Consider the following 17,290-nt stretch of genomic DNA (forward strand, 5'->3'; position numbering starts at 1 on the left):
GCAGCACGTTGAGCACTCTCAGTCACCGTACCCATAAGATACTCATAAGTGTCAACTGAATGCGCACTATGAAATCTAGCCAAAAGTAGTAAGTCATCTGTTGTGTTTTGCCTACTACTGTATATAATATAGTTGGAAAGTATGCATATTGGATGTAGCAATTGTCTTGTTTCTTTCCTAAATAATTCAGCATTTCTGAATGACTTGTTTGAGAGAATGATTCAATGATTCACTCATAAAGGCAGTAACTTTTTTCATTGCTGAAAGTGTTTTGAACGAATTGGTTGAATAAATGATTCAATTACTTGTCACCACCTACTGGATGTAACCCGCAGAAAGAGTCATTGAAAAATCTTACACACTGAAAATGTTATATCGGCACACTCAGAACAGTATGACATCTGTTTCACCCTGCTATGGTTAGGATTCAGATTGGGTGTGAGAGGAACTGAGAGCAACTGATATATTACAGACACAGAGATAGTTGAACTAACAGCAGCCCAGGAAAGAAAAAGGGAGACTCTGAGAGCAAAGTGAGTTGAGGTTTTGTGTTACAGATGGTAATTTGTAAATCATAAGCCCCATTCAGAGGTCACATTTAAAACACTGTGACTCTAGGCGGATGGAAACTTTTGTCTGTAATTTTTCATTGTGATATGATGCGCTAATATGTGTTACTGTCAGTTTAGTTGTAAATATTGTCTGCCTGAAAACATTTGGCAAGCGGACATAGGCATCGAATATGATTTCTGTGTATTTATCATTGTATAGTCTAGAAGACATCACAAAACGTACCCAGAGACCAATATTTTGAGTTGGAGTCTAGACGGGTTGTTTATTGACAACAGTAGGTTTATCCAAAGTGGAGTCGTCGCTGTTACCTTTACATTTTTTAAGTGCTTTCTTTTGACTCCATGCCGCACACACACACACACACACACACACAAATGAAGAACACTTCATCAACAGTGTATCGGAGAATATGAACGGCTGAAGCGCGTGAGGACGTTGCTTTCTTTCTCTAGCTGTCCCTCTCAGCCAAACCGCATTCCAGCTGCAGCTGCCATCCCTTCCATCTGCTCTACTGACGCGGTTCCACTTCACTGTACTGAGGAATTTATTTAACTTTCGGTTTAGAAATATTAGACAGAGAAACATGGGCCCTGAGGTTTCGCCCCCTCCTCTCCGTGTCTTTTATGTTTGATCTTGTCATTATGTGCTGTGTGGTTCGGGCTCCTGATGTGTAATATATTTCTGCTGTCATAACCACTCGTGGCATGGCACTTCTGACCTGGCAAGGACTGATCCGGTTCAGACATGAAAGTCAGTTATTCTAAACAAAACACAGGAGTATAGCAGCGAATATACTTGATTTAAGAAAGAAGTTTAGACAGAACGAGTGGAAGTCAGATTGTTTCTCTTCGTCCTGTTTCATAGCGAACAGAGGAAGAGTATATAAACTCTGGAGAACTTAGATTATTAAATCAAAATGAAAGTAATTATCTAATACTGTACTATAAAATAGTGTTTCCCAAACTTTTGTCTCATTTACAACCACAATCCAATCTCTAAGGCTTAAGCAGCCCTTCACTTACAGCCAAAATGTTCCTTTAACTATTTATACTGCTAACAATATTATTATTATTCATTTATTTAAAAACAAAACAAGAAACTAAAATACCTAAATGTTACTGTTGTTATTCTTGTTATTTTTCAACCATTGCACTCAAATATACAATTTGAAGTTTTCAGAATATTACTTTTGTTATCTATTTTACAGTTTGTATCACCCATGTGAGTAACATGCATAAGATATGAAACATTTCCTTTGATGCCTTGACCTAAGGTCACTTTTTCTCAGAAATATGTGCGTATTACTCATCTGTATTCACCTGGATACAATGAATGAATTAATAAATAAATATATTAATACATTTTAAATAGAACTTAAACTAGATTATTATTATTAGGGTTAGGGTTATTTTTATTATTAGGGTTATTATTATTATTATTGTAACACTTAAGTATAGGGACCAATTCTCACAATGAACTAGTTGCTTATTAGCATGCCTATTATTAACATTTTGGCTGTTTATAGTACTTATAAAGCAAATATTCTGCATGATCATATTCTACATCCCTAACCCTGACAGCTACCTTACTAACTTAATAAGCAGCATATTAGGAATTTATTGAGACAAGTCATAATTCATGTTTTTTTTTTATTGCGAGAATCTGACTTTAAAATAAAGTGTGACCATTATTATTATTATTATTATTATTATTATTACTGTTGGTTTAACAAAATCTATTCTCATGATGTAGCCTCAGATTTAAAGTCATACTTCTCCTTTTTTGGGCCACAACACATTCAGAGTGAGTGGAAATTCCAGCAGTGTCTGATTAATCCCTTTTCCGTAAAACATTTCTGTTATATGTCTTCACAGAGCGCTACACAAAGCAGCATATTGTGCATTTGTATTTTAATAACACGCCTTTGAAACCACTTATTTTCTCTCTTAACATTTCTTGTGGTTACTTGGAGGTTCACAGTATGAATTAAAGACAGGAAATGTTTTGAGCACCTCAGGTTAGTGCGCTGAAGTACGGCCACAGAAACACGCTTGCATCCGTGCTGCTCTGAAGAGTGAAGTCTTAGCCAGAATAAAGGAAGGAGTGAGATTCCTTGAAATATCTGTGAATCTGGAAGAATAATAAGAGCTACAGGAAAACAATGCCAACTACCACCTTCTCTCAAATGAAAACAAAAAAGATCTAAAGGAAATAATCCATTAGGAAACATAATGCAATGGATCAAACTTATTATCTGTGAAACCAGACTATTGTAGTTTTTGTGGCATTTATGCACATAAAAGATATTAAAGAAAAATCTTAGAATATATTAAATTTCTAAGGTGAATCAAGCTCTGGTTAAGGAAAAAGTTCTCTTATGGCTTTGAAAAATTGCCCTGTTTTTGGAAATCCTATTAATTCCTAAGGTCGGTAATAAAAAAAAACATAATAAAAAAAAAAGGGTTTTCAAGAGAAGTTTCTTATGCCCTCATGCTTAATCAGACACACAATTAAAACAGTAATACTGTAAAATATTATGACTATTTTAAATATATTATAAAATGTCATTTATTCCTGTGATGACAATGCTAATCTTTCATCAGAAATTACCCCAGTCTTCAGTGTCACATGATCCTTCAGAAATCATTGTAATATGTTGATTTGGTATTCAAGAAATGTTTCTTATTATTATCAGTGTTGAAAACAGTTGTGCTGCTCAATATATTTGTGGAAACCATGATGCATTTTATTCTTTGATTATGTTACCTTACTCTTTTTTTATATATATTAGTGCCTAACAAAGAGAGTAGCACAGGTAAGAAATGCCAAAAAATTATGTAAATGATTTATGAAGAGGAGTTATGTATTATAGTGTAACTGTTTATTTATAAGTTTTTATCATATTTTATAACAATACATTTAATTATTCATTTATTATAGATTAAATAAATTAAATGAGAGATTCTCCTGCCACCTGTAGGATAAATTATGTCTTTGTAATAGTGCTGAATATGTCTCTAAAGGCTGTCAAATCGATTAGTCGCATCCAAAATAAAATTTTATGTTTACATAATATATGTGTGCGTGCTGTGTATGTATGTATGTATAAATACACACACACATGAAGATACATACATAAATAAATTTTATGTATATACTCATTTATATATATATATATATACACTCATTTTCTTTGTTGTGCATAATGGACAAAATATGTAACAAATGTACATTTATAATCAGTATAGGGTTGGAACAGTATCTGACCCAGTGGCTAATCAGTGCTCAGGTTCTGCACTCTGTATCCAGCGTATGTCTCCATACAGGCAATTGATCATTAATGAACCAACAGACCATCGAGGCAAAGTAACTAATTATTCCAATATGGGACACAGGTCAAATTTCTTCATCTGACTGAAGCACTTTTTCCCCTGTTTAGATGATTTTTGGGATTTCTTTGTGCTCAGTGTGTGTGTGTGTGTGTGTTTAGTGTTTGACAGCAACTTGGACCCGGTGTCTGATGAGAAGGGTGGAGAGACGTCTGGAGTGTGTCACACAGCTTGCTGGCTCAGCATCCCAACCTGTTCAGCTAGATAATGGGTGAGATCCACAAAACCTGCTCAAACATTTCAGCAAATGGCCTCGATGGAAAGTTCTGCTCAGAGCGCTGGTCTTTGCCAGCTTGCTTAGAGAGAAACCGGGGAACAGAGGAGAGACAATAGTAGGACAGAGAGAGCTAAAGAGAGACAAGTGGACTTGATTTGTACCAGTGGCCTTTATGGTGGAGGTCTGATCATGATGTGATCTGAAAGCCATCCTCCCTCAATTTTTTTCAGTCCATCAGCATCCTATTATATTTATAATACTATACTATAATAGTATAACTATACCTCAGTGAAATTTTACACCCTTGTTTATGTGTATTAAATACAAAAAATAAAGGCTGAAGCTCTTTCTCTCTGCAATTCTGCATGACTGGCATGTATATCCATGGATTCCACATTATTTTGAATCAGGCCAAGCAGCATGCTAGAACCATTACCGTGAAAAGGGATGCTTGAGGTGATGAGCGAGATAAATCAGGACAGAGATTGGAGGCTAAACAGTCAGGATATCTTGGTGGCTCTGTTTGTTTTTATTCATCTTTCATTCATTGTTGATATTCTCTCTCTTGTGTTGATGTTCTTTTGTACGTTTTTTTAGACTGTTCTTTGACAACAAGGTTAGCAAGAGTGGGTGGGCATTGTATGTGGCCACAAAAAGTGTTTCTCACTTTGTTTTAAAACATATGAATGTCTGTGCTTTATAGAACAAAAATATCTAGCTAAATAACATTTTGTTTTAGAAAGTGCACCCTTTAATGCAAAATATCTCAAGAAAGTCATTCCAGATGAAACTTGGGTTTTGACATTTTTTATCTAAAGCAATGATGATTTTTGTTGAATGAGCTTACTTTGGGGCCACTGTATATGTGTTTGTGAGAGTGTATATGGATAGATGCTTTAGTTTGAGACCTAAAAAGCAGAAAATGGGTTTTCACATCTCCAGCCTGATGCTGTTGTCAAGGTTCGTGGATCAGCTCAAGAATAACTTTGTAGTGTAAATGAAATGCACATTAATGCTTCCCTTTGTTTAGACGGCGGAGGCCTTAACTGTCGATTTGTTTAGCTAAATGAAGAGTGCAGCTTCACGTCTCTTTGTGCTGTGCACAGTAAATAGCACAGCGAGCACTATGTGTCCATTCCCAGGATTTGTTCAGGATTAAACCCTTAAGGAAAGACAAGAACACACAGGCTTCCATTCTCATCTTCCATTTCCAGCTCTGTTTGTGCTGTGTGGTGTTTTTGTATTTACTAGGCTGAAACCAGCGTGAAGGCAAACAAGGTCTCTGCCTCTGGCAAAGTTAACAAGACTGCTTTCAAAAAGAAATAAGAAAGGAAAAGCTCGTCATCTGAACTCAGGTCAAGCCGCAGAGACAAATTAGTGAAATTTCAATGCAGTGTGAATTATTCGTCTTAGGTTGACCCTAAAACAATTAGGAATGTATTCGTTTTAAACTCATGTTTATTCCTAAAGAAACTGAAGTTAAAACTCAAATGGATATCCTATGTTTAAATGTTACCAATTATATCTCTGATCAGGTTTTATATGAAGAAGGATTTCAGAGGATTGTGCAGAAAGCAAATGCTAATGATGAAACGCCAAGCAACATCTTTTCATCAAAAAAACTTTTTTATTTAATGTTCCGTTGAAGTAAACAAGGTTCCTGGTGTAAAACTGAACATTAAAAGAAAATCAGAGAATAAATGAGATATTATGCATTCCTTCATTGGATAAACATCCAGTCTCTAAAATAAAAAAAGTATATAACTTAACAATAAAAAAAATCAGCCTATTATTACAAGCTTGTTTTTACAGTCTTTAATAATTTGAAATGTTCTAAAGTGTGCACAAAATAGCTGTTTGTCTGTCAGGTTCCTTTAGAGCTGAGTGTGCAAGGGAATAATAATAATAAAAAAAACAGAATTAGTAAAACTCAGATTTGATGCTTTCTCTCTTTGTTCTCTGCAAAGGCCAAAAGAGATTCACATGTGATTTGAATGGATTACAGAAAAAAAAAATGAAAGGAAAATTAGATTTCAAAAGCAGATCAGATCATACATTTTCCCAGTTTTGTTAGGAAATGTTCTAAAAATGTGCTACACTACTCTGCTGAGCTGGAAAACAGGAACATAGTGCCTATGAATTATAGTCTCAGTGGGTGTTTGTGAGTATTATTTTTAATACTGAAACAAGGCAGGAGAGTGTAGTCAGATAAGTGCCTGAAACTTTTTGAACAAGTATCTTTGGCCTTCTCACCACAAGCAAAAAAAAAAAAAGATAACCAACAAAAGTTAGTGTTACTTCGCTCACTTTAAAAGTGGCTTTTAATTCTCTAAATTACATACTTGGCATCCATAACATAGCATTGAACATAATTTCTTTCCATTCAGTCGATACAAGACTAACACAGCTTGGTTGAACCAAAGGCAAAACACTAACTAAAAGAGATAAAACCGCAGGACAAACAAAAGGAGATTGCAAAAAAGTTTGGACGTTCACTGAATCAGAGATGTGGTAATACTGCTATGTTTTTTTTTTTATTTTTTTACATGGAAGTGTCTCTCGTACTTCTTGTAAACAGCAATTTGAGAGTAATTCTAACCATCTGAGAGAGAAAAGGGGGTAAAACACGACTGGCCAAATCATTTACTGCTTCCACTGAAGTACCTTGTTCAGAGTAGAAACGTGAGAAGGCAACACATTCGGTTTAGCGCTGATAATTGATTCATAAATATCCCTTTGGGTCACAGTCCTCTTCTAAAACAGATACAGACCAAACCTTGAAGTCTGTCGCTCTCTTTCTCATTGTTTGTCTGAGAAATGTGCATAACTGAGAGTGTATGAGAGGAAGCAGAGACTAACCTAGCTAATAAAAACATGTTCTAAGAACATTTCATTACATTACAAATTGTTATTTTTGAAAGTTCTCTGAACATTCAAAACATCCAGTTTTTATAAAATGTTTTAAGTCATTTTTTGGTTATGCAAACGTTAAAGGAACATTGCAATTTTGCCAACATTATAGAAATGTTCTCTGAACGTTTTGCAGCAAGTAATAACGTAAAAAAACCTGAACATCCAACTAGAACTTTTCAGAAATGAAACATTCCATGTATAAATAACGTTTTTGTGCTAATCTTATTAAAGACCACATAAATGAACAAACGTGCTTTCAAAAATACCATAAGAACATTTGTTGCCAAAGTTTGGAGAACGTTGCTTGTTAGCTGGGAAGGAAGGCCTGGAATGTGTTGTTAGCTGACTGAACTTATCTCTCGGCTCACGGCTAATGTTGGCAGGTGACAGTTGAAGTTTTCCATTTTAGAGACAAAACAATGTCGTAGTCACAGCCACATGAGATTTTAAGACAAAACAAGCAGAAATGGCCTTAGGTTCACGTGCATGTCTTTGTGACTTGTGCTGATTTTATTTTAAGGTCATCAGCTCCTGTAGGCTGCGAGAAGAGTGCGCTACACACTCCTCCTGTCGTTTCAACCGTTTTATTTCATTCAGAAAGGACATGAACTGTACATTCTCACTAATCTCTCCTTTGAGATGCATGAAGGCACTTTGGTGCGATACAATACAAATTTCTGATTAATATCAAAATAAGTTAACATTGCAAAAGTGTCTCGTTCAGAAATACTGTCGTTACTCATCAACACTTATCAAAAAAGCTTGTGCGACCCAAAGGAAATGCACAAATCGGTGAACTAAACAAGTGCGGCACTTCAGGGCACTTCATCGTACTCGTAATAACAATAAAAACAAACGAACCAAAAAATTAATTCTTTATCAGTACCACAAAGTAATAAACAATATTCAAAACAACTGAATTCCAAAAGTAGAAGAGCGGGATCTTCTGCGCATTAGTATTTGTGCAGGATAGGCACTTTAACAGTCTTGATTTCAGCTATGTGTGAGGATTTCTGGATGATGCAGCTGGTGGTGGTGGCGGCGGTGGCCATGTCCTTGGGTTGAGCCAGGTTAGTGAGGGCCATGGCCGCGTTGATCTCCCTCCAGTATGTCTCGTCTTTCCTCTGTCCTTTCTCCTTCTGCATGCTTCTGTTGACATACAAAAGGTCTGTTACCGAAAGATGCTCAGTAGCTGTATTCAAAGTCATTCTTACATACTAAATCAGAAATAATGTGAAGGGTATTTTTTTATATGCATGGCAGTTCTGCTTATACACACCTGTCAGATTTATTTGATCTGTGCTCCAAAGTCTCTGTAAATACAAGCACAGGACAAACCCAGTGTCAATAACAAAACACTATCTTAATGCTGGCAGATGTGAAAAGTCAGAGTAGGACTGTAAGTAAACATTCAGAGGACTTGTTTATGTGTAAATCTGTGCTACTTGTGTGAATGGAGAGCGATGCTTCAGTAACTGAGACTGTAAAGGCTTGTTTCCATTTACTCTGTGAATGGTGGAATCTTCCATATCCAGATGCTTGGCACAATGATAATGTGTTATTTGTTAAATGCAGAGGTCAGCAACACACTTAAGGCTAATTACTTAATGATAATCACCAGTTCCTCTACCACACACGCACACTCTCTCGCACAAGGGTGTGTACAGTACTGACAAATTATACATATTTGCATATAACACACATGATTTAATTTCAATTATTTAATTGTATGTGATAGAAAAAAATTTATATTGTCAATTTATGAAATCCCAAATATTAAATGGTAAATATAAATGTAAACATTTACTTTAGTTTACTTGTCTAGTTGATTTATATATTTAATTGAGACATTCATTTAACAGCATTTTTTGTTTTTCTCATGTTTCTACCACAGAATAAAAAAAGTTAGTTGACTTTTAATTTGGAAAATTCTTACTTCATGTCTTGAAATTTATATCTTGCAATTTAAGGTAACATCTCACAATTTTCTTTTTTAGAATTGTGATTTTTATATCTCAGAATTCAGACTTAATTTTTCCTCTTCTGGTTTTATATTTAGCCATTTATTTCTTTTTCAGAATTGTGGGTTTATAACAGTATGTAGCAATTCTTAGTTTGCGTCAATTCTTAGTTTTCATATTCATATTAGTGCACAAAAATAAAGTACTGTACATTGACAAAAGGAAACTTTTGTTCCCTAAATGCATTTCATTATCAAGACTGAACACAATTAGACAGATCCGATGCATCCAAGTGATTTCAGCGTTCAGTATTAAATCATGTAATAAATTATGAGACTCGAATTGCAAGTACAATCTGCCCCAAATAACAAGCATGTCCTTTTTCCTCTTAATGCGCACACATAACCCTGCAAACTTGTAAAATGATTGTAAAGAGATATGATATTGTGCCAGGCTGATTTCTTACTGGACATGACAGTTATGGTTTAACGTGCCTTACACTTTCATCTATAATGACTTTTACAGGCGCTGAATCATTCTCTAAATCCAGATCAGGGTAGCGTTAGTTCGGTGAGTTAAGCCCCATGCCTTATTCCGGATGTCTCGGTTCTCCCCCCTGAGGCAGCGCTTTTCATGCGTTCACCTCATCCCATCCCAAACCTTGTGCTCACACACAACCCTTGGATCCGGAACGGACCTTGGAGCTCTGCCTGAACACCTGCAGGGCCAAACAGCACCTAATCATCCCCAACGGCTCGTCTGAGCCGGTGTTAAACTTGTTTTTCCTTAAAAACCATTCACATGTGTGTTGAATGCTATCTGGGTGTTGAGGAAAGGCCAGCAGCGGCCATTACCGCCTGAGGCTGGTGTGAGGCTGATTGGGAAATATCCTGTTGTGCTCAGCATGTTCAGTAATAGTTTTACACGGCTGAGAATGAGTGTGTTAGTCAGAATAACAGTGTTATTCTCCTCTCCAAACTCACAGATGTGTTTGGGGTTCAATTAACCAAAGCGGAGTGTGTGATTGCGAAACAAGTAGTTCATGTAAAGATGGAACGATTAGAGATTCTCCGTGGGGAAATCTCGCCTTAATTCATCCAGTCTGAGTTTGATTTCTCTGTATTTTTCCAAATGATCCCATAATGTTCCTGTCACAATATTTAATGTCTTTTATTTTCTTTGACTGTATTTGTGTCAGGTTCACTTTTCTCAATCTGTATCTCTCTATATTTACAGGATTTGGTTGTGGTTGTTGTCTGTTCTCGATTGTAGATAAGCTTTTGCTTTCAGAGGGCTTTGTGATTTGCTGTTCTCATTGCACTTGATACAAACAACACATCTAGATCTGTTTTTTGTCAAAAGCAGATATTCAGTCCTTCGCTGCACATGCCATTAAACGTTGAAATTATTACACAGTTTTTTTCCCCAGTATTCAGCTCTTCCAAGTTTGCTCTTTTCTCAGTCTCGTAACTGTCTGTTCTGTCTTGGACAAGCTCATTTATCAACGGTATGAATATGATGATAAATACAAACAACATAGACTGCTTATAAACTGCTACTGTGAAAAACCAGGTTTGGTTTCTTAAAAATACCAGCTCCAGGACTGAATATGAATTTGATTTGGATAGCATTCAGATTGTGTGATAGAGCTGCTGCTTTTGTCTGACATTATTACCACAGTGACAGTAGCTCAGTTTACTCTCTTGGCAGTTGTACGGCTGGTTTCTACTGACAACCACTAGCCTAACAAATAAAGACGACAACATTCTCCCGTTCCTCACTCTTAAATCATGGTCCGGTAATGGTATCTAATCTACTAAATAGCATGAATCTCTTGATGTTCAGGAATAGAAGAAAAGAAAGAGAGGGAGGGAGGGAGGGAGGGAGGGAGGGAGGGAGGGAGGGAGGGCGAGAGGTGAAGCCACTAGAATAGATACACAGATGAAATCTGGAAAACAGAAAGAAGAAAATGAAGAGAAATGGCTAATGTCATGACACATTTTTTTTTTCTGCATCAGTTATTGTTCAGAAATACAATATGCAATGACTTCAATACATCTTGCATGATGAACATTTTAATTTATAAAAAGAAGGCATTCTGATATTTCTAGGACTTAAGGTCTAGCATGTCTAGGTGGTGTAACTGTTGTGTTGAGATTTTAATAAGGAAAAAGACTTGAACCTTTGAATTTGTTTTTAAGTATATATACCCTGTATATACATAAAAATGTTTGGTGCCATATGAAAGAAATCCTTAAATGTTTGAAATATTGTTAAAAAATAATAACTAACAATTAAACTGTATTTATCATAGTTCAGTTTCATCCTATGCAGCACATAACATTTGAACTGTTTTAAACATTTATAATGATTGGCAACAAATCAGCATATTAGAATGATTTCTGAAGGATCATGTGACACTGAAGACTGGAACTGGTTTTTTTTTTACTGTATTTTGGATCAAATAAATGTAGTCTTCATCAGCATAAGATATTAAAAAAATAAATAAATATTTAAAAAAGAAAAAAACAACAACCTTTGAACTCTATACAGATGCTGATGTCTGTCACTCATGTTGATGTGATGTATCCAGCAGTGCTAAGGGGGCTTGTCTGCACGGTGCATTAAGCGACCCTCTTTTGGGAGCAGACTGTGACTCCGTTCTCTCCCCCAGGGAAACTCTTGTTGAAAATTGGATGCAGACCCACTGCAGTTTCCAAATGCTGCTGCCTAAAACATCTAAAACTCAGATTTTTAAAAACAATGGCTGCGCCAAAGAAATTATAAATCCTCTATAAATCAAAATGTGCTAGATGTTACTATTTTTCTGGTGTTTTTAAATCCGTTTTTGCAGCGCACTTTGCTACTGAACGGGTCTGTTTTGAAAGGGCTCTATTAGCTGTGTGTTGGGGGACTTTTGTGATACTCCATAAAAATGCTGCTAAAGAGGCCTGATGTGTTGAAAATACCCCAGTACACTTACCATCACCTCAGGAAATGGGAAGAGAAAGAACAGAACAGAAAGAAGTGCTAAAAAGATACTGAGAGCTGTCAGACCAGCAAACACCTGCAGATGTATGGCCTCTGTACATTACATACTACTGCACAAACTGCTTTCAATTGCACTGACAAATAATGGCATGTTGGATATGACAATGTTAATTTATTTGGTCTTGGCTAACTAGATTTGCCTGAACATTGCAGCTGCTATGAGCATGTAAGATATGCTGCTGCTGCATGAATAGACATAATCCCATAGCAGATCTAGACAGGTGGAGCTGGGGGAGGTGGAGGGTTTCAGAGAGACTTACTGCAAAGACTGAAGAATCATTTGCTTGCTTCAGGAGAAGCCAGTCAGCTTGTGCTGTGCAGTAAATTATGTGATTGCTAGCAGATTGCATGTACAGTATCTATCTATCTATCTATTAGTGGTGTAACGATACACGTATTAATTTTGAACCGTTCGGTACGAGGCTTTCGGTTCGGTACGCATTACAAACCCAAAGATTTGTTAGACTAATCCTATTACAGCATATTATCCTATTATAAAACTATTTAGGGGAAGTCGTGGCCTAATGGTTAGAGAGTCGGATTTGTAATCCGAAGGTTGCGGGTTCGAGTCTCCGGCCGGCAGGAATTGTAGGTGGGGGGAGTGAATGTCCAGCGCTCTCTCCACCCTCAATACCACGACTGAGGTGCCCTTGAGCAAGGCACCGAACCCCCAACTACTCCCCGGGCGCTGCAGCATAAAATGGCTGCCCACTGCTCCGGGTGTGTGTTCACGGTGTGTGTGTGTTCACTGCTGTGTGTGTGTGCACGATGGATGGGTTAAATGCAGAGCACGAATTCCGAGTATGGGTCACCATACTTGGCTGAATGTCACTTCACTATTAGGTTAGACTAGTGTGTGTGCGCATGGGAGTGCGTTCTTTCACTGCATGATTCAGTCTATTAAAATGCATTTAGAATGATTACAAAATTCAAGATATGGGGGCAGAAAATTTATATATTTACATCATTTCATATAGTTAATCAATATCACAGTAGAGTGCCGTTTTTTCTCTCCAAAATCAGCATGATTACAAATGATTTTTACAACAGTTCAATAAGCAAGAAGTTAATTAATAGAATTACGTTTTAGACAGCATATTGCCTGTTTTTGCTAAATTTCGCCAACAAAAATAAATCCAAGCACAGCCACAACACTGTTTTGTGTCTCTGAGCAAAATGACGGTGTTTCGTTCCTGAATGAATTCGGTTCAATCGCAATGACTCACTTAACAGTGACTTGCTGCCAACTGCTGACGGTTTTAATTTCACATTTAAAGTATCTTTACATTTTTTTTATTAATTTCAAACATCAGTTGCCAATGTTTTATGTTTAAAATATCAAAACATTATTGGCCTAATGGTTAGAGAGTCGGACTCGTAATCCAAAGGTTGCGGGTTCGAGTCTCGGTCCGGCAGGGATTGTAGGTGGGGGGGGAGTGAATGTCCAGTGCTCTCTCCACCCTCAATACTATGACTGAGGTGCCCTTGAGCAAGGCACCGAACCCCCAACTGCTCCCCGGGCGCCGCAGCATAAATGGCTGCCCACTGCTCCGGGTGTGTGTTCACGGTGTGTGTGTGTTCACTGCTGTGTTTGTGCACGTTGGATGGGTTAAATGCAGAGCATGAATTCTGAGTATGGGTATACTGGGCAGTATGTCTTTTTAGGCTTTTTAAAGGTAACAATGCCCATAAAAGGTAAAAATTAATTTAAACTTATTGGAAAACATTAATCTGCTACATGACAATAGGCAACATCAGCTGGAATACTTTAAACTGGAGCTGTTTTTGTTTTATATGCTGCTAAGAAGACACCTCAGAAGATGGGTCAAGTAGGCTATAGCTCCATCATTGTTCAAAGTAAAAAAATAAAGGAATAAAGGAAATTTATCTGGCATTTCTTTCTTTTTGCTGTATCGAAAACGTACCAAACCGTGACACCACTGTCTTATATCGAACCGAACCGTGAATTTTGTGAACCGTTACACCCCTACTAACTTTCTATCTATCTATCTATCTATCTATCTATCTATCTATCTATCTATCTATCTATCTATCTATCTATCTATCTATCTATCTATCTATCTATCTACATTACAATTCATGACTAAACTAGATATGTTTTACTCACCTTCATATCATTTAAACCTGTATGACTTTCTTTCCTCTGAAGAAAGCAGATATTTTAAAGAGTGTTTCTATTGTTTTATGCATATAATGAAAGCCAGTTTGGTCCAAAACAACACTGGACTTTCATTAAAATAAGCAAAAAACTATTTTTTTTTCAGAATGTCTCTTTTTGTGTTCCACAGAGGAAAGTCACAAATGTTTAAAAAGACATGAGGGTGAGTAAATGATGAGAATTCTTTGAATTCTTTGGTGAATGATTCCTTTAAAGAGACACATCCACACATATAAACACTGGATGATCAAAATTCACTAAGACACAAAACTCCAAGCAATGATCTCAAACCCTGCTTGTCCTTTAAGCAGAAATAATAGCAGACTTTGCAGCAAACCTATCAAAGTGTAATCAGGCTAGTCCTGTACTGTACTGTACTGTCAGTACTCAGTAATCACAAGTATCTGGTGTAGACTACACACTCTTAAGAGAGAAAAAGAGAGAAAAGGCTTTCCTGTAGCTCAAATAGTAGAGCATGGCGCTAGCAACGCCAAGGTCATGGGTTCGATTCCCAGGGAAAGCAAGAGCTGATAAAATGTAAAAACTGTAACTTGAATGCAATGTAAGTCGCTTTGGATAAAAGCGTCTGCTAAATGCATAAATGTAAATGTAAAACGGCTCATTGACTAACACAGAGAGCAAGCTGATCTTTCTGTCCCTCGACTGCAAAAGTTTGTGAAATTACCAAAACTTGAATTCAAGGGTAGCTAATGACTTGTACATGTAGAATATAGAATGAAAACTCTACAGGCAGGGTTGAATGGACATTGGCGGCGTGGACGACTGGGTAAAATATTACAGGTCTGTTTCCGTGCAAACTCTCAATAAGCAATCACAACTGAGACAGAATGGCATCATGGTTGGCATGTCAAGAGCAGACTGGGGCTGGAAATATACCTTTATCCATCCCTTCATTTTCTTTTTCATTTTTCTTTTGATCATCCATCTATCAGCTGCGTGAAGAGAAGTGACAAATGGAATCTGGGCAAGATGTCATGACTTTTTGGCTACGGAGCCACGTAGACGAGAATGGAAAAGATGTCAATGTCAATCTGTGGTGACTGAGCGTGGCACGTACTGCTTCTGAGTCGTCGAGAAACATCCCAGCATGTAGAACAAAGAGAAGCGGATATAGTTCAACAAGATAACCTGCTAAAATGAGTGAACATCAGAAAATAACAGACGATGAATGTCACATTTATAATGCAACAAACGGAGAAACTGGAGAGGTCTTCGCTGTTTTCCAAAACCATGACCATAATCTCTGCCTGCTTTTACTGGTTTATAAAATATCAGTCACATCTTTCACAGCCTTTCAAATAAAGGGCAGGAAAGCAGACAGACATCATCAGTTCTTGGTGTCTCATTTTTACTCTGGGCGTTCAAAGTGTGCTTGAGAAAAATGAACGTTGTTCTTTAATAATGTCACTGAAGGCCTGTGAATGATGTTAAAATGAAGTTGGCACATGTGTCGTCTCTGCTCTGCCAGCTCTACCCTCACTAGCTGTCCAGGATGGCAGCCTCCTCCTCCCTAGTTCAACATCCACTCTGTCTCTCCATCTTTCTTTCGAGTGTCTGTCTCTTCTGGTCACTCTAGTTAAATCCATCTTAAACGCTCTGAATTTGTCTTTTGGTTTGCTTCCATTTTTTAGACTGTTTCCTGTGATCATTTCTGTTCTGTTTCTCTCTTCAACTCATCTCTGACGTTCACAGTTTTTTTAAACCTAATGTCATGGTTCTTGTTTTCCCATTGCCTTCCCAGATCATACTTTTGGTTGAGGTTTCATTCACTGTAATGGCCGTCTTTAAACAGCAGCCCTATTACTGACTCCGTTCTTCCATTCTCTCCATTCCATTCACGTTTATCAGTAATCGCTGCACTATAAATATCCACGATATCCTGTTTCTGGGTCAGGGTGGTTGGAAGAGGCATGAGGCCCAACAGAGGAATGAAGAATGATAATGATTCTTCGCACATGACATTTTCTCGTATTATTTAAAAACTCTCCGTGGTGAAAAACACAACAGTCTGGACACTGTTGGACTTCCTTTCCTCAGCCTTTGAATCGCAGCACATTAATCTGTGATGGATCAAACTGCGTCGAGGGTGCTGACATGTTCTGGGCTGTGGATTTGACTGGCGAGCTTGAAAGAACAACCAAACAGTGGCAATATTGTATGGGGGTAAACAGGGTGAGCATATTTCAGCCTCATGGACACATGGCCTCTCATAAAGAGTAAAGCTCATCTTAAGACAGATTTTATTTCATATCTTTAGGATTTCAATGCGTCTGCACAGCAGATGACAAACAATGACAGTCCAAGATCATGGCCAAGATAAAGCAACTGCCACCAATGGCACTTACAGCCTCTGCATCTCTGTATGAAATAATGTGAAATCTTCTCCTCATTTTGTATCTAACAGTCAGAGTAAACACAAATCACCACAACACACTTTCTACCAGCCAAATAACAGAACAGTCTGTACCAGAGTCACAATTAACTATGGGCATCAGGCAAAAATGCAAAAGTGACACAAATGCCCCAAATGTTTTAAATGGGGTGCAAAATTGCCCCTGTAGTAAAATCATCTGTTGTTTTATTGTGTTATGTAACAAACATTATATTTAATAATATGCTATTTTAGGTCTAAGTAGTGATGGATTATAGTGATTATAATGATGCTGTCAGATAATTTTTATACTCACTGTCTTAAACATAACAATAGTTTCATGTGTAGCTATTTCTATTCTGTGGAACATAAAAGACGATATTTTGAGAAATCTCTCAAATGATATTTGTTCAGACAATTGAAGTCAATGGTAATCAAAACAAATTAAAATAGTGAAATGTTGGGCTACCACCAATTTAGGAAATCAAGTTTAAGAAATGGTCGTCTTTTCTGCTCCGCGGAAGAAAAAGTCATATAGTTTTGAAACATCATGAGGGTGAGTAGAAGATGACAATTTTTGGGTGAACAAGAAAGTAAATTTTTGACAATGGTCTG

The 17,290-nt window shown here is 37.1% G+C and overlaps 2 protein-coding genes across 4 annotated transcripts in view; one reads left to right on the forward strand and one right to left on the reverse strand.

The window, feature by feature from the left end:
- rab18a (RAB18A, member RAS oncogene family) overlaps positions 1-17,290 on the forward strand; it is an 83,739-nt gene that overhangs the window by 25,514 nt on the left and 40,935 nt on the right. For both annotated transcript variants that reach the window (XR_013783190.1, XM_079398433.1), the window contains exon 8: positions 4,064-4,173. Coding sequence is in view for 1 of the 2 variants with exons in the window: in XM_079398433.1 (XP_079254559.1) it covers positions 4,064-4,170 (107 nt within the window). In the remaining variant the exon portion in view is untranslated. The remainder of the gene's footprint in view (positions 1-4,063; positions 4,174-17,290) is intronic.
- mkxa (mohawk homeobox a) overlaps positions 5,796-17,290 on the reverse strand; it is a 28,104-nt gene continuing 16,609 nt past the window's right edge. The window contains exons 6-7 of one of the 2 annotated variants that reach the window (XM_079398431.1): positions 8,372-8,405; positions 5,796-8,241 (exon numbers count right to left, since the gene is read on the reverse strand). In XM_079398431.1, coding sequence (XP_079254557.1) covers positions 8,046-8,241; positions 8,372-8,405 — 230 coding nt within the window. In that variant the 3' untranslated portion in view covers positions 5,796-8,045. The remainder of the gene's footprint in view (positions 8,242-8,371; positions 8,406-17,290) is intronic. The other variant, XM_079398432.1, reaches the window with a different exon arrangement.

Source organism: Barbus barbus (genome assembly GCF_936440315.1).
Source record: "Barbus barbus genome assembly, chromosome: 38".
Taxonomy (NCBI): domain Eukaryota; kingdom Metazoa; phylum Chordata; class Actinopteri; order Cypriniformes; family Cyprinidae; genus Barbus; species Barbus barbus.